The 18,421-nt window shown below is 40.1% G+C and overlaps 1 protein-coding gene across 2 annotated transcripts; it reads right to left on the reverse strand.

The window, feature by feature from the left end:
- Window positions 1–3,321: 3,321 nt before the first annotated feature.
- RB195_007780 (uncharacterized protein) lies at window positions 3,322–18,001 on the reverse strand (the record flags this gene model as incomplete). 2 transcript variants are annotated; one of them, XM_064181608.1, is made up of 17 exons in its annotated part: window positions 3,322–3,383; window positions 5,411–5,565; window positions 5,627–5,697; window positions 5,767–5,866; window positions 5,931–6,059; window positions 7,267–7,371; window positions 7,430–7,605; window positions 7,661–7,747; window positions 8,479–8,634; window positions 9,785–9,906; window positions 9,960–10,066; window positions 10,610–10,700; window positions 11,031–11,127; window positions 12,764–12,861; window positions 14,122–14,227; window positions 14,294–14,438; window positions 17,697–18,001. In XM_064181608.1, 17 exons carry the CDS (start codon window positions 17,999–18,001, stop codon window positions 3,322–3,324), a joined length of 2,112 nt encoding a protein of 703 aa, XP_064038386.1. The 2 variants fall into 2 exon arrangements, with proteins under 2 accessions (XP_064038386.1, XP_064038387.1); XM_064181607.1 differs by lacking the exon at window positions 17,697–18,001 and having other exon boundaries at window positions 14,294–14,428.
- Window positions 18,002–18,421: the final 420 nt, after the last annotated feature.

The raw sequence follows: 18,421 nt of genomic DNA on the forward strand, positions 1-18,421 counted from the left end.
TTCTGAAAACTGAGGCAACATGGAATTCCTGCTTTTCGCCAGAAAAATCATGGCGCTAGAACAGCAAGCATTATCGAATCGAATGTCCAATTATATGCTACTCTGTGGTTTCACCTACTGCTTAAAATTACTCTTTTTCTCAAGTCATTGCCTTTAACAGACGATACTCGACTGCGCAACCTCGAAGATCCTCATAACCCTATAAAATCCTTTATAAATCCTACCGTTAAACTGATCTATCCCCAAAAATCTCAGGAAAAAATCCTCAAAAAAGATCTGATTTTAGCCGATGTGAAGGCAGTGACTGAATTTGATGACTATGTCTCTAAGACAAACCTTACCCACTACTGTATATCATTACCGATCGATATTTTTCAAAAAGAAAACCTCGTTCACCCTTCAACCAAGTGCTAATCACGAATGATCTGCACGCGGATCTCTTGCATTTCTCATTATCGCTGAAAATTCCGGAAAGTATAAATCCGCTTTTTCAGAGAAAAAAAACTGTCAAAATTGAGTGGATGGCATGGAGAGGATAGAATTAATTGAAATCATGTGATCCATCGTTTTTTCCTCCGTTGTTTTAGGTTATTATTGTTTCATACGTCGTCTGGACGGTATGAAAATGTCAAATCGATGTAAAAATGCGCATTCTTTTCCATTCCACTCTGGACTATTCATAAATGTTAAATAGACCATGCTCCGCGCCGTCTTTACGAGACCAGTAGTTATCTACACGTGTTGAATCACATACTATGTAAAGTAGAGGAGAAGAGACGGGCTTGTAGAAGTGATGGGCAGTGTTTGGACTGAACACCAGAAGTCTTTAAAGGAGTACCCTCTGATGAAGTGTAGAATGTGTTTTACTTGCAGTGTGATAGGGGAAAATTTTCCAGCGATAGTAAAAGGACAAAGGATAATTAGAAATAATATAATATATTGAAAAGACATAAGATATAAAAGATGGGCGGGTGTGGCGCACTCGGTCAGAGGTCCATTGTGGCCACACGGTCGATGGTTCGAATCCACCCCAGTGCTCACTAGGTCTTTCATCCTTCCGGGGTCGACAAATTGGTGCCGGACTGGTCTCTGAGGATAAAAACACTGACTTGACCAGTCGGCTACCCCCGCAAATCATTGTATAGTTAAACCAGTTACACGTTCGTAAACCTCAAACGATTCTTAATTGAAGTGAATTGATGGTGCGGGTCCCAAGCAGATTGACACAGCAGTGGTTTTATCCTTTTTACTTCTATGAAAAGAAACTGTCGGTACACTGCCAGAGACTGACAGATTAAGCTCCTAGTATAAGCAAAGTAGACATCGAATATTCTTTTTTTTTTACTATGAACCACAAGCCACTGTAAACAAAATCTTTAACCTAGTGCTATGGCGACATTTCAAATCATCGTTTTCTGGGCATATTTTCCGAGATGCTCGGGTGATACCACGGAATGGACGGATACAGTGCAATGCAGGTTAGAGGTTCGTCTGTCCTTACATCATAGAGATGTTTCAAAAACGCAGCACTTCCTACCAAGTCTCTCATCGTTTTGCCGCTGATGTCGGGAAATCAATAAAAAAAATAAGAAATAAATAAAATCAAGAAAGAAATTGGTTATATGAATAAAAATTGATATTAGTAGATTAATTGGTTATGAATCTTTTTCATTCGTAAAAATCCAACCAAGCTCACAAAATATGTAATAGGAACTGAACGGTTAACGATGCATCTCTGGAAAATCCGTTACATTTCGTAATATTCCGCTTGAGTGTTTCTAACAGTGTTAATCTAAAAAAAGATTTTGCAACGATCCACCACCTTACGACTTCAATTCAGTATTTGTTAAGGTCTTATGAAAGCATAAGCAGCCTAACAATAACTAGCGCAGACTAGCCAATGTATAGGATGAAGGGCACTGTTAGCACTGGAGCGGTTTGGTGGGAAAATGGTGCCAGGAGTATGCAATTTTCTTATAGCACTTCTTTCCTTCCTCGCTATCGATACCAGATATTCTTTTTCATTATGTGGGTAAGTCGTGTTTTTGCAAGAAGGAGTCATAACCACTTAAAAGAATGGTACCGCCGAGACTTCAAGTAGACACCACCTTCGGTTCGTGAGTATGTGGTCGATCTCCGCACGAGTCCTGCCTTTCGGCGATTCCCATGTTCACCGACGGTAATCTTTCTTCATAAGATGAGAATTCTCATGAAAGGGGCGAGTGACGAACTGCAGTCTAGTGAGGCGACTGCCGTTTTCATTCCGGTTTCGAAGTCCAAATCGTTTGATTCTGTATTCCTCCTCGGTGGCCTTTTGTAGTTTTGCGTTAAAGTCTCTTTGCTTGCGAAAGGACTTCGCGCTGCGGATCACTTCCCCCAGCTCCTCATAAAACCTCGTCCGATTCGGATTCATCAGCTGCTGATGTTGATGACCAACAGTCGATGATGCTAATTGGTTTTTTGGCGCAGAGAGCGCAGGAGAAGAATGGCCAGACGACGTGACAGGATCTCGTGAGAATCGACAAGATGGACGATAGATGGACACACAACAATACCAGCGAAAAGACAAACGCCGCCTACATTTTGCGACTGAACCTTCTTTGCGCGAACGGTGAATGTACCACCATTCATCTGTCGTATGTCGCTTCTTCTACTCTTGGACTCTTGCAGAGCAATCACGTGGAATTTGATGGTTTTAATGAATTTGATATGTGATAACAGCTTTGAGAAGGTCATGCGTATCAGTGTCTATGGACAATGTTCCCGCGTTGTAAGAACAGAGTCTGAGACAGTCTCCATGATAAGTCGTGCATGTGCCCTTCTGGCCCAGAATCAAAGTCGTCTTGAGCAAACTGAGATGTGATGGCTTCTCTCCTACGTCGCCTAGGCAGGCAGTACAGGCAGTGTAAGGAAAAAAATGTCCCACAAGCACCCGCCAGGCCAGCACACAGGTCGTCACCCAATCATATGTTCAGGCCACCACATCGTAAGACGGTGGTAAATCGGCAGTGCTACCACAGCCAACTCAAAATGCAAGAGGGTTCCCCAGCGAAAGCCGCCGAGTCCGTGTCATGCATACGCCAGGCACCTCCACGGCAATATGAGGCAGTAAACCGTTGTGAAGGGTGAGCCTAATATGTCTGGAAACTGCAGTTGTAGATTACATATATTTGATATTTGATATTTACATATGTAATGTTTAACAAAGTTTTCGATATAAGAAATACGAATAACTTATCTTAAAACAATATATACGTATTGTATCACTGCATGTAAACAAACACGGATATTCAATTCTTCATTCTGTGCAAAATCATGCTATCAAAATACGTTCGTTTCGTTATTTTTTATCTTCCCTTCAATGTATTTCTTCAAGGTGAGTCCTGAAAGTATGCAAATTAACACCAGTGATGATTTATCCTCTTTTATTCTACGTTCACAATAGCAAACCCCCTTCTACTTATCACATCTGTACAGACATTCTTCTCCTCATTTTGAAAAGTTTGCCTGTCCCATCATGAACATTTTTTTCGAAAAAAGTACCAATCATGGCTCGTGACAAAGTTATAATTCCAGGCTATTTAATAGCTCAAAAGAATACCACGAAAATGACGGAGCTGTGATCTCTTCACAAAAATATAGGGTTAGGGGTGTGGATGACGAGTTTGAAACCAATCACACTCAATTTTCCCTAATTGTCCTGGAGAACTGTACGCGCTACACCCTTGACAACTGAATTTTCCTCTAAGAGGTACCTGGTGACGTGCCACATTTACAAGCGTAGGCGACGCTTGTCGTGTCTGGCAGCGAGCAGTAGAGACTGCCCCGGCAGCCCATTGCCCTGAAGGGGGCGACGCATATGCCTGCGCCTACGTTTTTCAATACCTTTAAGAGTAAAGGGCGTGACTGCATACTCCATACTTCATACTTGTCATCTACGATCCTATTTTTTTGTGGAGAAATCCCACCATTGCTGATTTTGTGGTATGCAGCCGTTAACGATTATTGGCAACGATAAGCTGTTCTATCCAAACTTTCTGACAGTATTCCGCGAGACAATCGCAGACCATGATAGGTTTAAATATACCATCTGCGAACCTGAAGAAGCAGCTATTCCGCAATCGTTCCTACGACAGACTTTGCGAGACATCGAACTGTATCGTATGTTCGAATGGAAGGCAAGGGGAATGCATGGTATCGGGAGTTATCTATCTGATCACCTGTCAACTATGTGGGGCTGAGTACATTGGCGGAACAGGAGGAGCACTGTGTACTCGTGTCAAGGAACACCTAGATGGGCTCGTTAAATCAAAATCGTTGACCCCTTTTCGGTGCTCATCGCGGACAGTATCATGGAAACACCCACTTTACATAACAGTCACGATCTTGGTACGCGAATACGACGTTATGGCGCCGAAACATTACAAGCTTTCTATTAAACAGCCAAAACTCCATGGACGAGTCGTGAGGAACGTATCAAGGCCCATGCGGGTTTTGACCTACGGGGTCAGATGCAAGGGGCATCGTTATTAGTAATTAGCGGTCAAAAACAAGTCAAACAACCGGTGGTCCGCTAACATCGCGGCTTAACGGCTATCAAAAAGAACACTATTGTGGTCTGCCTCTCTGAAGTTGTCTTTGGGCAATCTCTTTGCCAAGTCATATCTGGTGGTATGACAAGGCGTTTGAGTGGATAGATTACCTGTCTTCGGTTTTCAAAGATCTGAAGAAGGCGATGACGCCAAAACGCTAGCTATAATAAAGGTGAATAACTATCTTGGTTCTGCTCAAACAAAGTACTGCACAGTTTAAGTAGTTGCATTTAAAAGGAAACTCTGCCCCCAGCGAGTTCCGTCCTCCACGTTTGCAGCGCAGTGACACGGTAACGTACCTGTCGTTTTCCCTTTTGCATACTTCCCACAAGATTCACTTCATTACCAGTGTTATTTCATCCTTGTTGTCAATTAACTCATAGCTTTGTTATAATTTGGTCTACCACAGCACAGGTAAGTGAAATACGCGCTCCATCTTCAACAATTTCAGCTGCATTACTCTGACTGACCTCAAGCAATGTAGAGTTGTACGCCAGTAACGAGATGATTGCTAACTGGTTCCATTAACACTTTTCAAATAATTACATGAAGAAAACGGGAAATTTGGTAGTTTTGGTTCCGAAGTTTTAGTACCAAATTCGCACGCGCAGTCTAACGTCCCGTAGGCCCTAGCTTCTTAAGATCTGAAAATCAAAGCAAGAAAAGAGTTCCTGACCCCTAAACTGAAAAATTCCCTACCATTATCCTAAAGGCTACTACAATAGTTGCCTGCTACCCACGGACGTTAGGATTGAAGGCAGAAACGTTTTCCAGCAAATTATAAGAGAAACCAATTACTATCAAGTCTTCCACTGTACCATTATTTGTAGACGCCTTTGCTTCTTCGATCAGTTCACAGTACGGTCCATGAACATTGGTCATATTAGGGTAAGAATTGTTCACGCTTTCCTCGCCAAGTACGAGCGCTTTCCGCTCCTTTCGATCGTATTTCGGCCAAAAATCGACAGGGACACTAAAAGAATGAAAAGCAAGGATTTGTGATGTTTGGTTGCCTCTTTAGGATTTCCTCTTACCCAGTCTTGATGAAATGTTTCCAAAAACGCATGATATTTTTCGAGAAGATCTTTTCGTTTTTAAGTTTTCCCTGAGAATCTTTTTATTACGGTATGCCAATATCACAAAAATATCACAAAAAGAAAGGAATGTTTCTCGCCTTGTACAGTGATGAATTTAGGAAAGGCTGTCCAAATTCGTATTCTATTTCATAACCATGCATTACACCCATCCACTCTGGCCAAGGATTTGCCACTGACCTTGAGAAAAGACGTAAATAGTCGCTTTTACCTCTTTAACCATCCTAATACAGTTTTACCTTACCTCTTAGTAAAGTAATACATATACAAAGATCCATTAATAATGTCTGAGACGATATTAGCGAAATCAATGACGCTGCAGGTATAGAAGTAGTCGCCCATGAATCGACCAACACCATCGCGTAATCTTTCGCTGAACGGAAGAAAATTTCCTACTGTTGACTCTGCGCCAAGAAATGGTTTTGCGTTACTTTTTTTGCATTTTTGGAGGCTAGATCATTGAGAAAAGGGTGTACAGAACAATCCGTGCTTAAGTGTAACTCTCTTCTTACACTCATCTACATTTTTTTTCTTCGTTTTCATTTGCGTTTTCTCCACTTATATCTATATCATATACAAATTTACAGTTGGCACTATTTTTTTTTCCAAATTAGCAACTGCAAGGACTCAACCGCAACGCACAACTTCTTTTCGAAGCACATGAGATCTAGCCTCTAGCCTACTTGCCCCCATTCAATGCTTTTCGCGTCTGTTCGAGCCAAGAAGGCCACCAGTTGTCATGAATGCAATTTCGTCGATAATTTCTGTAGGGCAATTTAGAATGAAGCTTACAAAGATTAGGGAAGTAGTAGGAAAAGGTATGGGATCCAATGTAAGAATCCAACCCAATATATCAATGTATTCCGGATTATTCTGCTGTTTGTGAGATATAACTTCAGCACTCTCAGGTCTTCTTGGCTGACGCTACCCTTGAGGTCAGAGTAGATATAGTAAATCCAACAGTGCGGTTATCTATGTAGAATTCCTTGTTTCTTGTAAAGACTGAACTGTTGACAAATGAAGTAGAGAAGATAGATTTGAAACAACATAGTATCCACTTCGCTGTACGATACCACTTCTAATAAAGCGATAAAACGTTTCAGTATTGCGTGTTACGTTAAATGGAAATGAAATGAAGATGGCGTAAAAATCTACCCGACTTACACAATCAATAGAACCGAAGAAAAGCTGGGTTCTGAGTCTAAATGCGACTGTTTTGGCAGCGCGACAGTTTCATAGTCATCGCAATGGCGGGAGTAGTGCATTTTATTCATATTTTATTTTGTAGAGGGTTCGAGGAACCATGCAAGGAATGCGAAATGAGAGATAACGGGGCAGTGCCGAAGCCGTCGGAGATGGAGTCGGGGTGGAAGATGGGACATTGACCATGCGCTCGTATTGGTCCGCAGGGGCTAAGTTGCAATTCGGCAGTTTGGCCCAGCACCGCGTTCTCAAGATCCGAGCGGTCGTAGTCACGTCTCACTCAGTTTTTTTTCTCAGAGCAGATCCGCAGCACGACACTAGCTTTTTTAAATAAACTATGAGCTACCACACATCCGCAATCTATGCAAAAGACTTACCCTTCTTCTTTTTGCGTCGACACATTCTTATAGGCTTCTAAAAGTGGTTCCAGTGATTCCCCTAGGGAAGGCGCAGTTGCATTCATCGCATAATTATACTGTGATCTTGAACAAGCATGTTTGAAATTAAAAAAAAAAAATGCTAGAACTTCCATGCACTCACATATTTATGACTGCTCTGTTTTCTTCCCCATCTGCTGAGAATGAGTTATTGAACGAGAAACCATTCTGACCAAAGTAGTATGGTAAAAAGAAGGTTGCTTCGTCTTTTACGGTACCAAGAACAATGGATACATTCTTCTTAATGTCTTTACCTCGGAGACGATCAAAGACATTCCCCTGAACACATCATGTGACTTTATAGCGCATACCGGTAAATCTGGAGTGGTCTAACCTTGAAGAAGTTCCTATCAGAAGTGATGGGTATGAAAGCAAACGTCAGCACAAGGCCAATTTGAAGAGACACAACAGCGGCCTCTTTCTGAAAAGTGAGCACCGTGATCAGACTGGATGCAGTGCTATAAAAACGTAAAAAACAAAACAAAAAACGTAAAACAAAAAGAGTAGATAAACGCAACTCCCCACACAACGAGCTTAAATTTACGGCTTATCTGATCGGAGCCAGCTAGTTATCCTCAGACAAACTTTTTTCTGGTGTACAAAATTTCCACTAAGCGCAAAGTTTGATTATTTACATGCACGTGTTCGGATTTGCTCTTTGACCTCCTGAAGTAAATTTTAGACACCATTTGATAGATCTCGCCTACGACACCAATTGGTAACAATGCAAAAGTTACGCCACTACGTACAAATTAAAGACATCCACTTCCAGTAAAAGATCTCTGAGTCACATCGAAAACGTGGGGATGTTACTCAGTTAATATATTCATAGTCAAGATTTACTGAGCAAGATCCTATCTATGAAGGAAGGTCAAAACTGAGTTTAGCAAAAGAAAAATTTCAAGGATCGCATGTTTCCTTCAATTAGACATTGTTATAAATTTTTTCAGTCATTTCATCATTTTTCTTTCCGCATCCCTCCAATTCTTTCTGTTTGTCTCCTCTTTTGTCAAATTACGAGGTATTATTTGATATCATTTTAATTCAGTGCAGATCAGATTCAGTCTTATGACTTAAGAATCTAATTTTTGCAACTCCGTAAAATTTGCTACAGTTCCAGCAAATCAACGTGTACGCTAAAAAAAGTCTTACTAGAACCACATCTGCTGGACGGTCAACCAAACAGCGATGTACAGTAGTCGGTTCTTCTCCATTCTTGGTACAGTTCAACTGTTCAGCCAGTTTCATTGACAGCTCAAACATCGATGTGTTTGTTCTACTGGCCCAACTATTCATGATTGTGCCACCCTGAAAAGCAGGAAAACTATTGAGTTGATTGAGAATTCATAAGTGTTTCTTTTTCCTTGAAAATGCAAACAGGAACAAACTGAGGAAATTTTCAGAAGGGGATTTTTAGCTTCGCAAGATGGTATGTCTGATTTTCAAATTTCCCTGGTTTTTGGATTTAATTTTAACCTTGAAATGGAGTGAAGTCACAACAGAACTTTCAAGTCTCCTTTAATAAAATGTTAGGGCTGCAGCTTCATAAAATCACTGGCTAACCCGGGCGCCAACGCGTTTAACCGTAATTCTTAAAGTTTTAGAACGAATGCTGGCTTATACTATGACTTGCGGGGGCTAGCCGAAGAGTCAAGTCAGTGTTTTTGTCCTCCCAAACAAGACTGGCACCAACTTATCGACCGCGGAGGGATGAAAGGCTTGGTGAGCGCTAGGGCAGATTCGAACCATCGACCATGTGTTTACACCTTTTAATCAAGATGTGCCAAGGCTGCTAAAGCTGTTTTCAATAATTAAAATGAAGATAAAGTAAGTGGCATTAATCAATCCACTTGGGATGCGCCCCACGTTTTTACTGTAATTCGTAATCGTTGAAGTTTTAGAACGGGTGCTGGTTTATACAATGACTTTCGGTGGCTAACCGAAGTGTCAAGTCAGTGTTTTTCTCATCCCAAACAAGTCTGGCACCAATTTATCGACCCCGGAGGGATGAAAGGTTTCGTGAGCACTAGGGCACATTCGAACCATCGATCGTGCAGGAAGCGGAACCTCTAACCGACTACACCATACCCGCGCTGTTTCCAATACTTAAGGTAGAAAAATAAGGTGAGGCAACGAAGAACGTACTGTAGTGAGTTCTAAACAAAAGCGGAACGGAATAGATCAGCACAGCTAATCACTTTGTTAAAACTTTCATTCTAGTCACATTTGAGCGCAAAAAAAATGCTCAAAAAATGGAATGAGGGAACAAGGAATACACTGAATGGGAGAACACGTCAACAAGTGAACAAGTTCTGAACGGAGAATATACTATGGGTTGATTTGTTGCATTTTTTATATTTCAAGTAAGTTTGGGAATAACGAGGAAAATGCAATGTTCCTCTACCAGATAAGATATTTCTGGATATCCATGTGCTAAAATTATAAAATCTAAACTTACATTGCCAATTATTTTATTGAAAAACTTATAGCTTCCCGGTGCTGCTAGATGAGCGGTTGCTGAAGCAGAGCCTGATGCTTCGCCGAAGAGAGTAACTCTTTTCGGATTTCCACCAAAGGAACCTTAAAACATTGTTCCAAGACAGTTTTTAATATCTAAAGAAATATTTGCTTACTTATATGTTTATGCACCCATCGCAATGCAACTTGTTGATCTTGCAGTCCCATATTCCCTTGTGCACGAGAGTCATCACCAAGATAAAGGAAACCGAAGGGACCCAATCTGAAAAACTCTCAAAGATTCAGAAAAAGAATTATAAAATTTTCTGAATACCTCAGTTTGATTCACAATTAATACATGAATGAGAAATTCTCGTTTTAAAGGTTTCAGTAAGAAATGTACGCAAAGGCACGATAGATATGCATGAAAAACGTTTGGGATAAAATTTCAACGGAAAAAGCGTCTCATCCAGAAAGCACAATTATATAAATGGTTCAAAAGGAGCACATCAAGAATAAATCCATGCAGTCGGCTTTCAAAACCAACTTTTTCAAAAAAAAAAAATTCCAGTATAATTTTGTTCGACAAAAAATAAATCCCGTGATACAAACTATAATCATATAAGAACACCTTACGAATATTATCTCATGAACATTTTATCGTATTAGATCGTAATTTTGGGTAATATTGTAATGTTTCAATAATATGGTCCAAAAAAATGGTTTTTGGACGATATTATTGAAAAGTATTATTATTGAAATGGTAGTTTTTCTCGTGAAATGATAGTAGGGAAAGAGAAAAAAGGAAATACAATACTTATCGTACCGATAGTTTATGTTCACAACAATGGTACGTTTCCTGGCTGCTAGAGCAGTACCGTTGTAAACATCTAAAGATGGTGATCCGGTGAAGAAGCCTAAATGGCAGAAAAAATCATTCTTCGCACTAAGTTCGGGCAAAGTATCGATTGAAAAAATGTGGAAGAAAAACCTAGAAAAAAAAACCTAAAATTTAGATATGGAATTGAATTTCTCTTTCTCCACAAGCGGCGCTTTGAAATTACAAAAGAAACCATTGTCAACTTCCGAAGTCAACGATTCCAAACACGCAGAACTCAAAATTCTACGAATATTTTGATCTATCATGGCCACGAATGTCAAGCAGCTCCGTTTCATAGGTGATTTTCTTCCCTGCTACATCTATCGACTTCAAACTACGCTCTGAGCAATAATAAACAGAGACTTACCGCCTCCGAAAATCCATACAATCACGTCCAATCCATCGGAACCATCGGTATCGTGTGGGACCCAGATATTCATATTCAAGCAATCCTCGGTCATATTCTCAAAAATGATCAGGGCTTATGATTCAGCAAATGCACATACATAAAAGTCAAAAATTGTTAGAAGAAATTTCATGACAAATTTGTTTGTGAGGTGTTTTTGTTCCATCAGGACCTACCTAGTTGGCCTGGTAATAAAGCTGCATACAGCATAAATGTTACAATGTTGCAAGTAAGTATGAAATTTGGAGTCTAGAGGCACGAAGGTTAACATTCCCGTTATAAATGACCTGTCGCGTTCCCGGATGCTAGTCCCCCAGGTCCAGTTTCGGAGACTCATAGATGTGTGGATCCCGTGAGAAACTGGCACCAGAACCCTAACACCTCGGGGAATGCGATGTGTGGGGACAGTCAAGGGTGGAGATGATCCACACGAGGACATGGTAGCCACAGGCTTGCATTCGACCTCGATGGTTCACTCCTTGCTTCGCGGGTCATTACTTTGGGGCCCTGAGGATACCGGCATACTTTTCCTTACTTTACCCTTACTCTGGCCCCACGCTTGCCTTACACTAGGCTCAGGCAATTGTGAGGATCCTCTGGCCGCCGCCATGCTGGCACTGCGCCCGGGGGTCTCCGAGCCCTTGGCAAGACGCGTACGTATAAGTAATGTATACGCACGGTTTGCCTAGACACCCCTTTGTGGCCCTCGTGCACTCTACTGCAATCAGCACACTGAGTACTTACTCAGTCTTCTTCCCACTCTACACATATATACACAACTACAATACTAAAGGGGCGGGGCCTAACCAGCCACTCACTACGAGCCCGGCAAGTACAAATCCCCGGACGTATGAGCGAAGTCCTAGTCGCGGGAGCATGTGCTCCACTCCGCCGGACAGCCTCAGGGACGCCGGTTACCTCCTGCTCGTGCCAGCTTCTCCCTTTTGGCAGATGGTGTTTCTCAAAAGTAACTCTGTTGTTCGGAATCAATCGCATCCGCTCTTCGAGTCCGTTCCGGTTGCCGCTTGCCAGGTGACATGTTGATGGAATGAATTTCGAAACACGGAACGAACGGCTCCTTTTATAGCAGCGAAAGTGGGCGGGGCGAAAAGCGCGCGAAACGGAGGAGAGCTGTGGGACCTTTGTCGCATCCGCGGCACGCGCCCTCTGGATGTTTAGGAAAGAGTAGCGTGGAATCCGCGACATGGCCCATTTGCTGTTACATGCAAATAATGCAAAGGCTAGAAATAAATATTGTATAAGTTGTAAAGAGAACTTTCGTGAAGAGACCCGTTTCTAAGAAAAAATTTCAGACTTTCCCAGCACTGATGAATTCCACCTTGATGGTGAAGATAAATGACAAACGGTAGAAGAAACAATAATGAGATTATCAAGAGAGCTTTTTTTCCGGAATATCCTAACTCTAAACTTCTGACCACTCCATTTTTTTGCTACTGTATCTTATTCCTCTATTTTTCAATAAGATCTTTTTCTTTTCTCAGAATAATCTAGATAAATCTAAATCTAATAATAATAATAATAATAATAATAATAATAATAATAATAATAATAATAATAATAATAATAATAATAATAATAATAATAATAATAATAATAATAATAACAATAATAATAATAATAATAATAGTCTAATAACAAATAAATTCTTTTTTAAATATAAGCACAAGACGTACTCCTTTCGGATTCCACATCTCTGACCCACGAAATCCTTTAAATTTACTGTCTGGGAAGTGGAAGCATGGCTGAGCCGGTGTTGTAGCATTCTTTACACCTGAAATCACATCGAATAGCTGTAAAAAACCGAGTATCGATTAGTTAACCGTCTAGATATCTGCTGGATGCAATCTGAAGTTCCATTTCTCAGTTAAAATACTTTTTGACGCACTTCATGGAAGTTTGAATATGTCTGAGCACAAAATGTCAATCATCGGACTTCGATGATGAGAGCTGTTATGAGCTACTGACAATTCGTTTCGCTCCTACATGGAAGAATACACAGTACAGAAGGATGCCGAGCGCCGTGATTTCCTCAGATTGGATTTCCTCAGAACATACTCACTACCGGGCCAAAACTTAACTGGAAATTTTTTTTCAGAGACCAACAAGTAAAGGCTCGGTCGTAGTTTACAAATGTCAAAAAATAGGATAGAAAAGGTTCTGTTGCCCTGGTACATTGATATTAGTATATTGATTGGTGTATTGATTGGCATATTGATCTTACATATCTGTTTTTGTGAAATGTCACTATCTTCCGCTTTCATAGAAGCAATTTGCATTAGAGTTCCATCAGATCAACAGACCTTTCTTTTTTTTCTCTTAATATCCGTTCTCTTAAAGATAAAAGGACACCCATATCTGGCCGATCTACAATACCAAAAAATGCTATAAAAAAACGTCCTAAACTTCAATTTTTCTGGAATGAACGAGAACACTTCGTTCAAAAAAAAATCTATATTGGTTCACATCTAATAATGTAAGTTCTCTTTAATTTCAAGGAATTTCCTTGTTTTCTTTTCCTTAATTATTTCGAAATGTAGTGTTCTTTCGAGTATTCTGAATGCTGCAAGAGAGATTATCTCGGAATGTTTCTGGGTGAAATTGTAAACATTTCAAACAAAATGAATACAGGAAGTCATGCAAAAAAAATTGACTGATAACCAACTCAACTACTGGTTAGTGACTAATTCCTTAATGGTAAATACCTTTTTATGAAAATGACTTTATTTTACTTATGACTTTTATGAATCTCACTCTGACCTATTTAAAATGAAAATTTCTAAGGAAAAAAAGCCAGCAATTTGAGTGCTACCGAATATAGTGAGAATTTTCAAGATGTGCACATGTAGAATGGGTCTAAACGGGTATCCCACAGTTAGAAAAAGTAAAAAAACCTTAGTTACTAGGTGAGCACTATTTATTTTAAAACTCTTACTTTACAGAAGTACACTACAATCCAAATTGTTCTTCTAGGCGATCATTTCAAAAGATGTGCGCAGAATGACGTAAAGAATTCGCAAAATTCGTGACTGACCTTCCCATGGTAGCACCATCTTCGGGTTGCTGAATCGTAGTTTCCTAGTCGGTGGTTGACCATATGGCACACCAAGAAAAGCGGTAACTTTTTTGTCTTCGAAATTCTACAAGCATGATGCTGATTTAGTCGTGGATTCTCCATCCACATACTTTTATGGACGACAGCAAACCTGTGGTACACCTCGAATCTGACCCAGTGTTGTATTTACAACGTGATCGGAGCTAATGAATTCATTGGCGTCCACAAATGTAATGGACAGCACCGCATACAGAACCGCGAGAACTTGCCACGGTCGCCAAATCATGGCGTCGTGTCTGAAGCAAACAGATGAATTTTTTTTTAGTGCCATGGTGGTTAAAGGCATCACCCCACGAATCTGAGGTGGTACGGATTTCAGGTGGAGTATTCGTACACGGGAAAGTAGATTATGGAGAGGGGAGTAGTTTTCATTTCTTCCTAATTGCCGTAAAAAACCGCCTGGAAGATGCGGAGCGTGCAGAAGGTTGGTGCGCTCCAATCTCGTTGTAGAAAATGCTCGAAGACGTACCTTCCAGGCCGTTTTTTACGGCAATTAGGAAGAAAATGATACGGAATTCAGATCTCGTATCTCCAGAATCTAGATGCCTTTTAAGAAATGCCTTTAAATGAGCGATTCGACATAAAAATGCAACTTTACATCCGAAGAGTAAAGTAAAATACGTGCGATCCAGTAAAAAGTACATTACAAGTGCACTACAGTAGGTTAATAATGGATAAAAAAGGACAAGGTGCTCGGCTTTAACATGACTTGCGGCACCTAAAATGCTGGTATCATACCTTACCTTAATAGTGCACAGACCCCTTGTACCTATACAGCACTGATAAATAGTTTCGAATCTCATCAATGGACTGAATTAAAAAGTGTCCCCGGGAAAATTCTCACTTTAATTCCTCTCTTTGTACTTTGTTTCAATGAATATTTCCAACATAATTTTTATTCTAGAACGTGTGCATCTCTAATTTGACAAACTAGATGTTTTTGAAAATAATAAAATATTGAAACATTCATGGCGCCCCCGAAAATAATAATAATTCAATCAACGATAATTTTAATAATAAAATGATAAACTGGATGAATGCTTAAAATAAAATAATAAATAGATCATAATAATACTGTAATAATGAATAATAATAATAATAATAATAATAATAATAATAATAATAAAATAATAATAATAATAATAATAATAATAATAATAATAATAATAATAATAACAGTAACAAATAATAATAATGGTAATAAAAGTAATAATAATAATAATGGGGGCGAGCAACAATAATATTAATTAATTAATTAGTTAGTAATAATATTAATATTAATAGTAAAAAGTAATAATAATGAATGATTGTATTTAAAATAAATAATAATAATAATAAATAATAATAATAGTAATAAGATTTCTTCTATCTTATCGGCATCGTCCCCGAGTTGATAAACGTTGAATCAACATATTTCCGAAAACTTAGACAGTGTGAGAGTCCAGCTTTTCGCCAGAAAAATCATAGCGCTAGAACAGCAAGCATTATCGAATCGAAAGTCCAATTACATGCTACTCTGTGGTTTCACCTACTGCTTAAAATTACTCATTGCCTTCAACGGACGACAGTCGACTGTGCAACCTCGAGGATCCTTATAACCCTATAAAATCCTAGAAAAAACCGTACCGTTAAACTGATCTATCTCCAAAAATCTAAAAAAAAAAATTCCTCGAAAAAGATCTGATTTTAGCCGATGTGAAGGCAGTGACTGAATTTGATAGCAATGTCTTCAAGGCAAACATTTACCGACTGCTGTATATCGTTACCGATCGATATTTTTCAAAAAAGAAAAATTCGTTCACCCTCCAATCAAGTGCTAATCACGAATGATCTGCACGCGGATCTGTTGCATTTCTCATTATCGCTGAAAATTCCGGAAAGTGCAAATCCGCTTTTTCAGAGAAAAAAATGTCAAAATTGAGTGGATGGCATGGAGAGAATAGAATTGGTTAAAATCATGTGATCCATCGTTTTTTCCTTCGTTATTTTAGGATATTATTGTTTCAGACGTCGTCTGGACGTTATGAAAATGTCAAATCGATGTAAAAATGCGCATTCTTTTCCATTCCACTCTGGACTATTCATAAATGTTGAGTAGACCATGCTCCGCGCCGTCTCTACGAGACCAGTAGCTATCTACACGTGTTGAATCACATAATATGTAAAGTAGAGGAGAAGAGACGGGCTTGTAGAAGCGATGGGCAGTGTTTGGACTGAACACCAGAAGTCTTTAAAGGAGTACCCTCTGATGAAGTGCAGAATGTGTTTTACTTGCAGTGTGATAGGGGAAAATTTTCCAGCTATAGTAAAGGGCAAAGGATAATTAGAAATAATATAATACATTGAAAAGACATAGGATATAAAAGATGGGCGGGTGTGGCGCACTCGGTCAGAGGTCCATTGTGACCACACGGTCGATGGTTCGAATCCGCCCCAGTGCTCACCAGGGCTTTCATCCCTCCGGGGTCGATAAATTGGTGCCAGACTGGTCTGGATGGATAACGACACTGATTCGATCATCGACTAACCACCGCAAGTCATTGTGTAGGCCAGTTACACGTTCGTAAACCTCAAACGATTCTGAATTGAAGTGAACGTGATGGCGCGGGTCCCAAGCGGATTGACACGGCAATGGTTTTATCCTTTTTACTTCTATAAAAAGAAACTGTCGGTACACTGCCAGAGACTGACAGGTTAAGCTCCTAGCATAAACAAAGTGGACATCGAATATTCTTTTCTTTACTATGAACCACAAGCCACTGTAAACAAAATCTTTAACCTAGTGCTATAGCGACATTTCAACTCACTGTTTTCTGGACATATTTTCCGAGATACTCGGGTGAAACCACGGAATGGACGGATACAGTGCAGTGCAGGTAAGATGTTCGTCTGTCCTTACACGATAGATGTTTCGAAAACGCTGCAGTGCTTTCCACGTCTCTCATCGTTTCGACACTGATGTCGGGGAATCAGTTAAAAAAATAAGAAAGAAATTGGTTATATGAATCAATATTGACATTGGTAGATCAATTGGTTATGAATCTTTTTCATTTGTAAAAATTCAACTTTTTACGAACCTCACGTAACACGTAATAGGAACTGAACGTTTAACGATGCATCTCTGGAAAATCCGTCACATTTCGTAATATTTCGCTTGAGTGTTTCTAGCAGTGTTAATCTAAAAAAAGATTTTGCAACGATCCACCACCTTACGACTTCAATTCAGTATTTGTTAAGGTCTTATGAAAGCATAAACAGCCTTACAATAACTAGCGCAGGCTAGCCAATGTATAGGATGAAAGGCACTGTTAGCACTGGAGCGGTTTGGTGGGAAAATGGTGCCAGGAGTATGCAATTTTCTTATAGCACTTCTTTCCTTCCTCGCTATCGATACCAGATATTCTTTTTCATTGTGTGGCTAAGTCGTGTTTTCGCAAGAAGGAGTCAGAACCACTTAAAAGAATGGTACCGCCGAGGCTTCAAGTAGACACCACCTTCGGTTCGTGAGTATGTGGTCGATCTCCGCACGAGTCTTGCCGTTCGGCGATTCCCATGTCCAGCGACGATAATTTTTCTTCATAAAATGAGAATTCTCATGAAAGAGGCGAGTGACGAACTGCAGCCTAGTGAGGCGACTGCCGTTTTCATTCCGGTTCCGAAGTCCAAATCGTTTGATTCTGTATTCCTCCTCGGTGGCCTTTTGTAGTTTTGCGTTGAAGTCTCTTTGCTTGCGAAAGGACTTCGCGCTGCGGATCACTTCCCCCAGCTCCTCATAAAACCTCGTCCGATTCGGATTCATCAGCTGCTGATGTTGATGACCAACAGTCGATGATGCTAATTGGTTTTTTGGCGCAGAGAGCGCAGGAGAAGAATGGCCAGACGACGTGACAGAATCTCGCGAGAATCGACAAGATGGACGACAGATGGGCACACAACAAAACCAACGAAAAGACAAACGCCGCCTACATTTTGCGACTGAACCTTCTTTGCGCGAACGATGAATGTACCACCATTCATCTGTCGTATGTCGCTCCTTCTACTGTTGGACTCTTGCAGAGAAACTACGTGGAATTTGATGGCTTTAATAACTTTGATATGTGATAGCAGCTTTGAGAAGGTCATGCGTATCAGGACAAGTACAAGACGTATGCGTATCTATGGCCAATGTTCTCGCGTTGTAAGAACAGAGTCTGAGACAGTCTCCATGATAAGTCGTGCA

The sequence above is a fragment of the Necator americanus genome, chromosome I, assembly GCF_031761385.1.
Source record: "Necator americanus strain Aroian chromosome I, whole genome shotgun sequence".
NCBI lineage: Eukaryota > Metazoa > Nematoda > Chromadorea > Rhabditida > Ancylostomatidae > Necator > Necator americanus.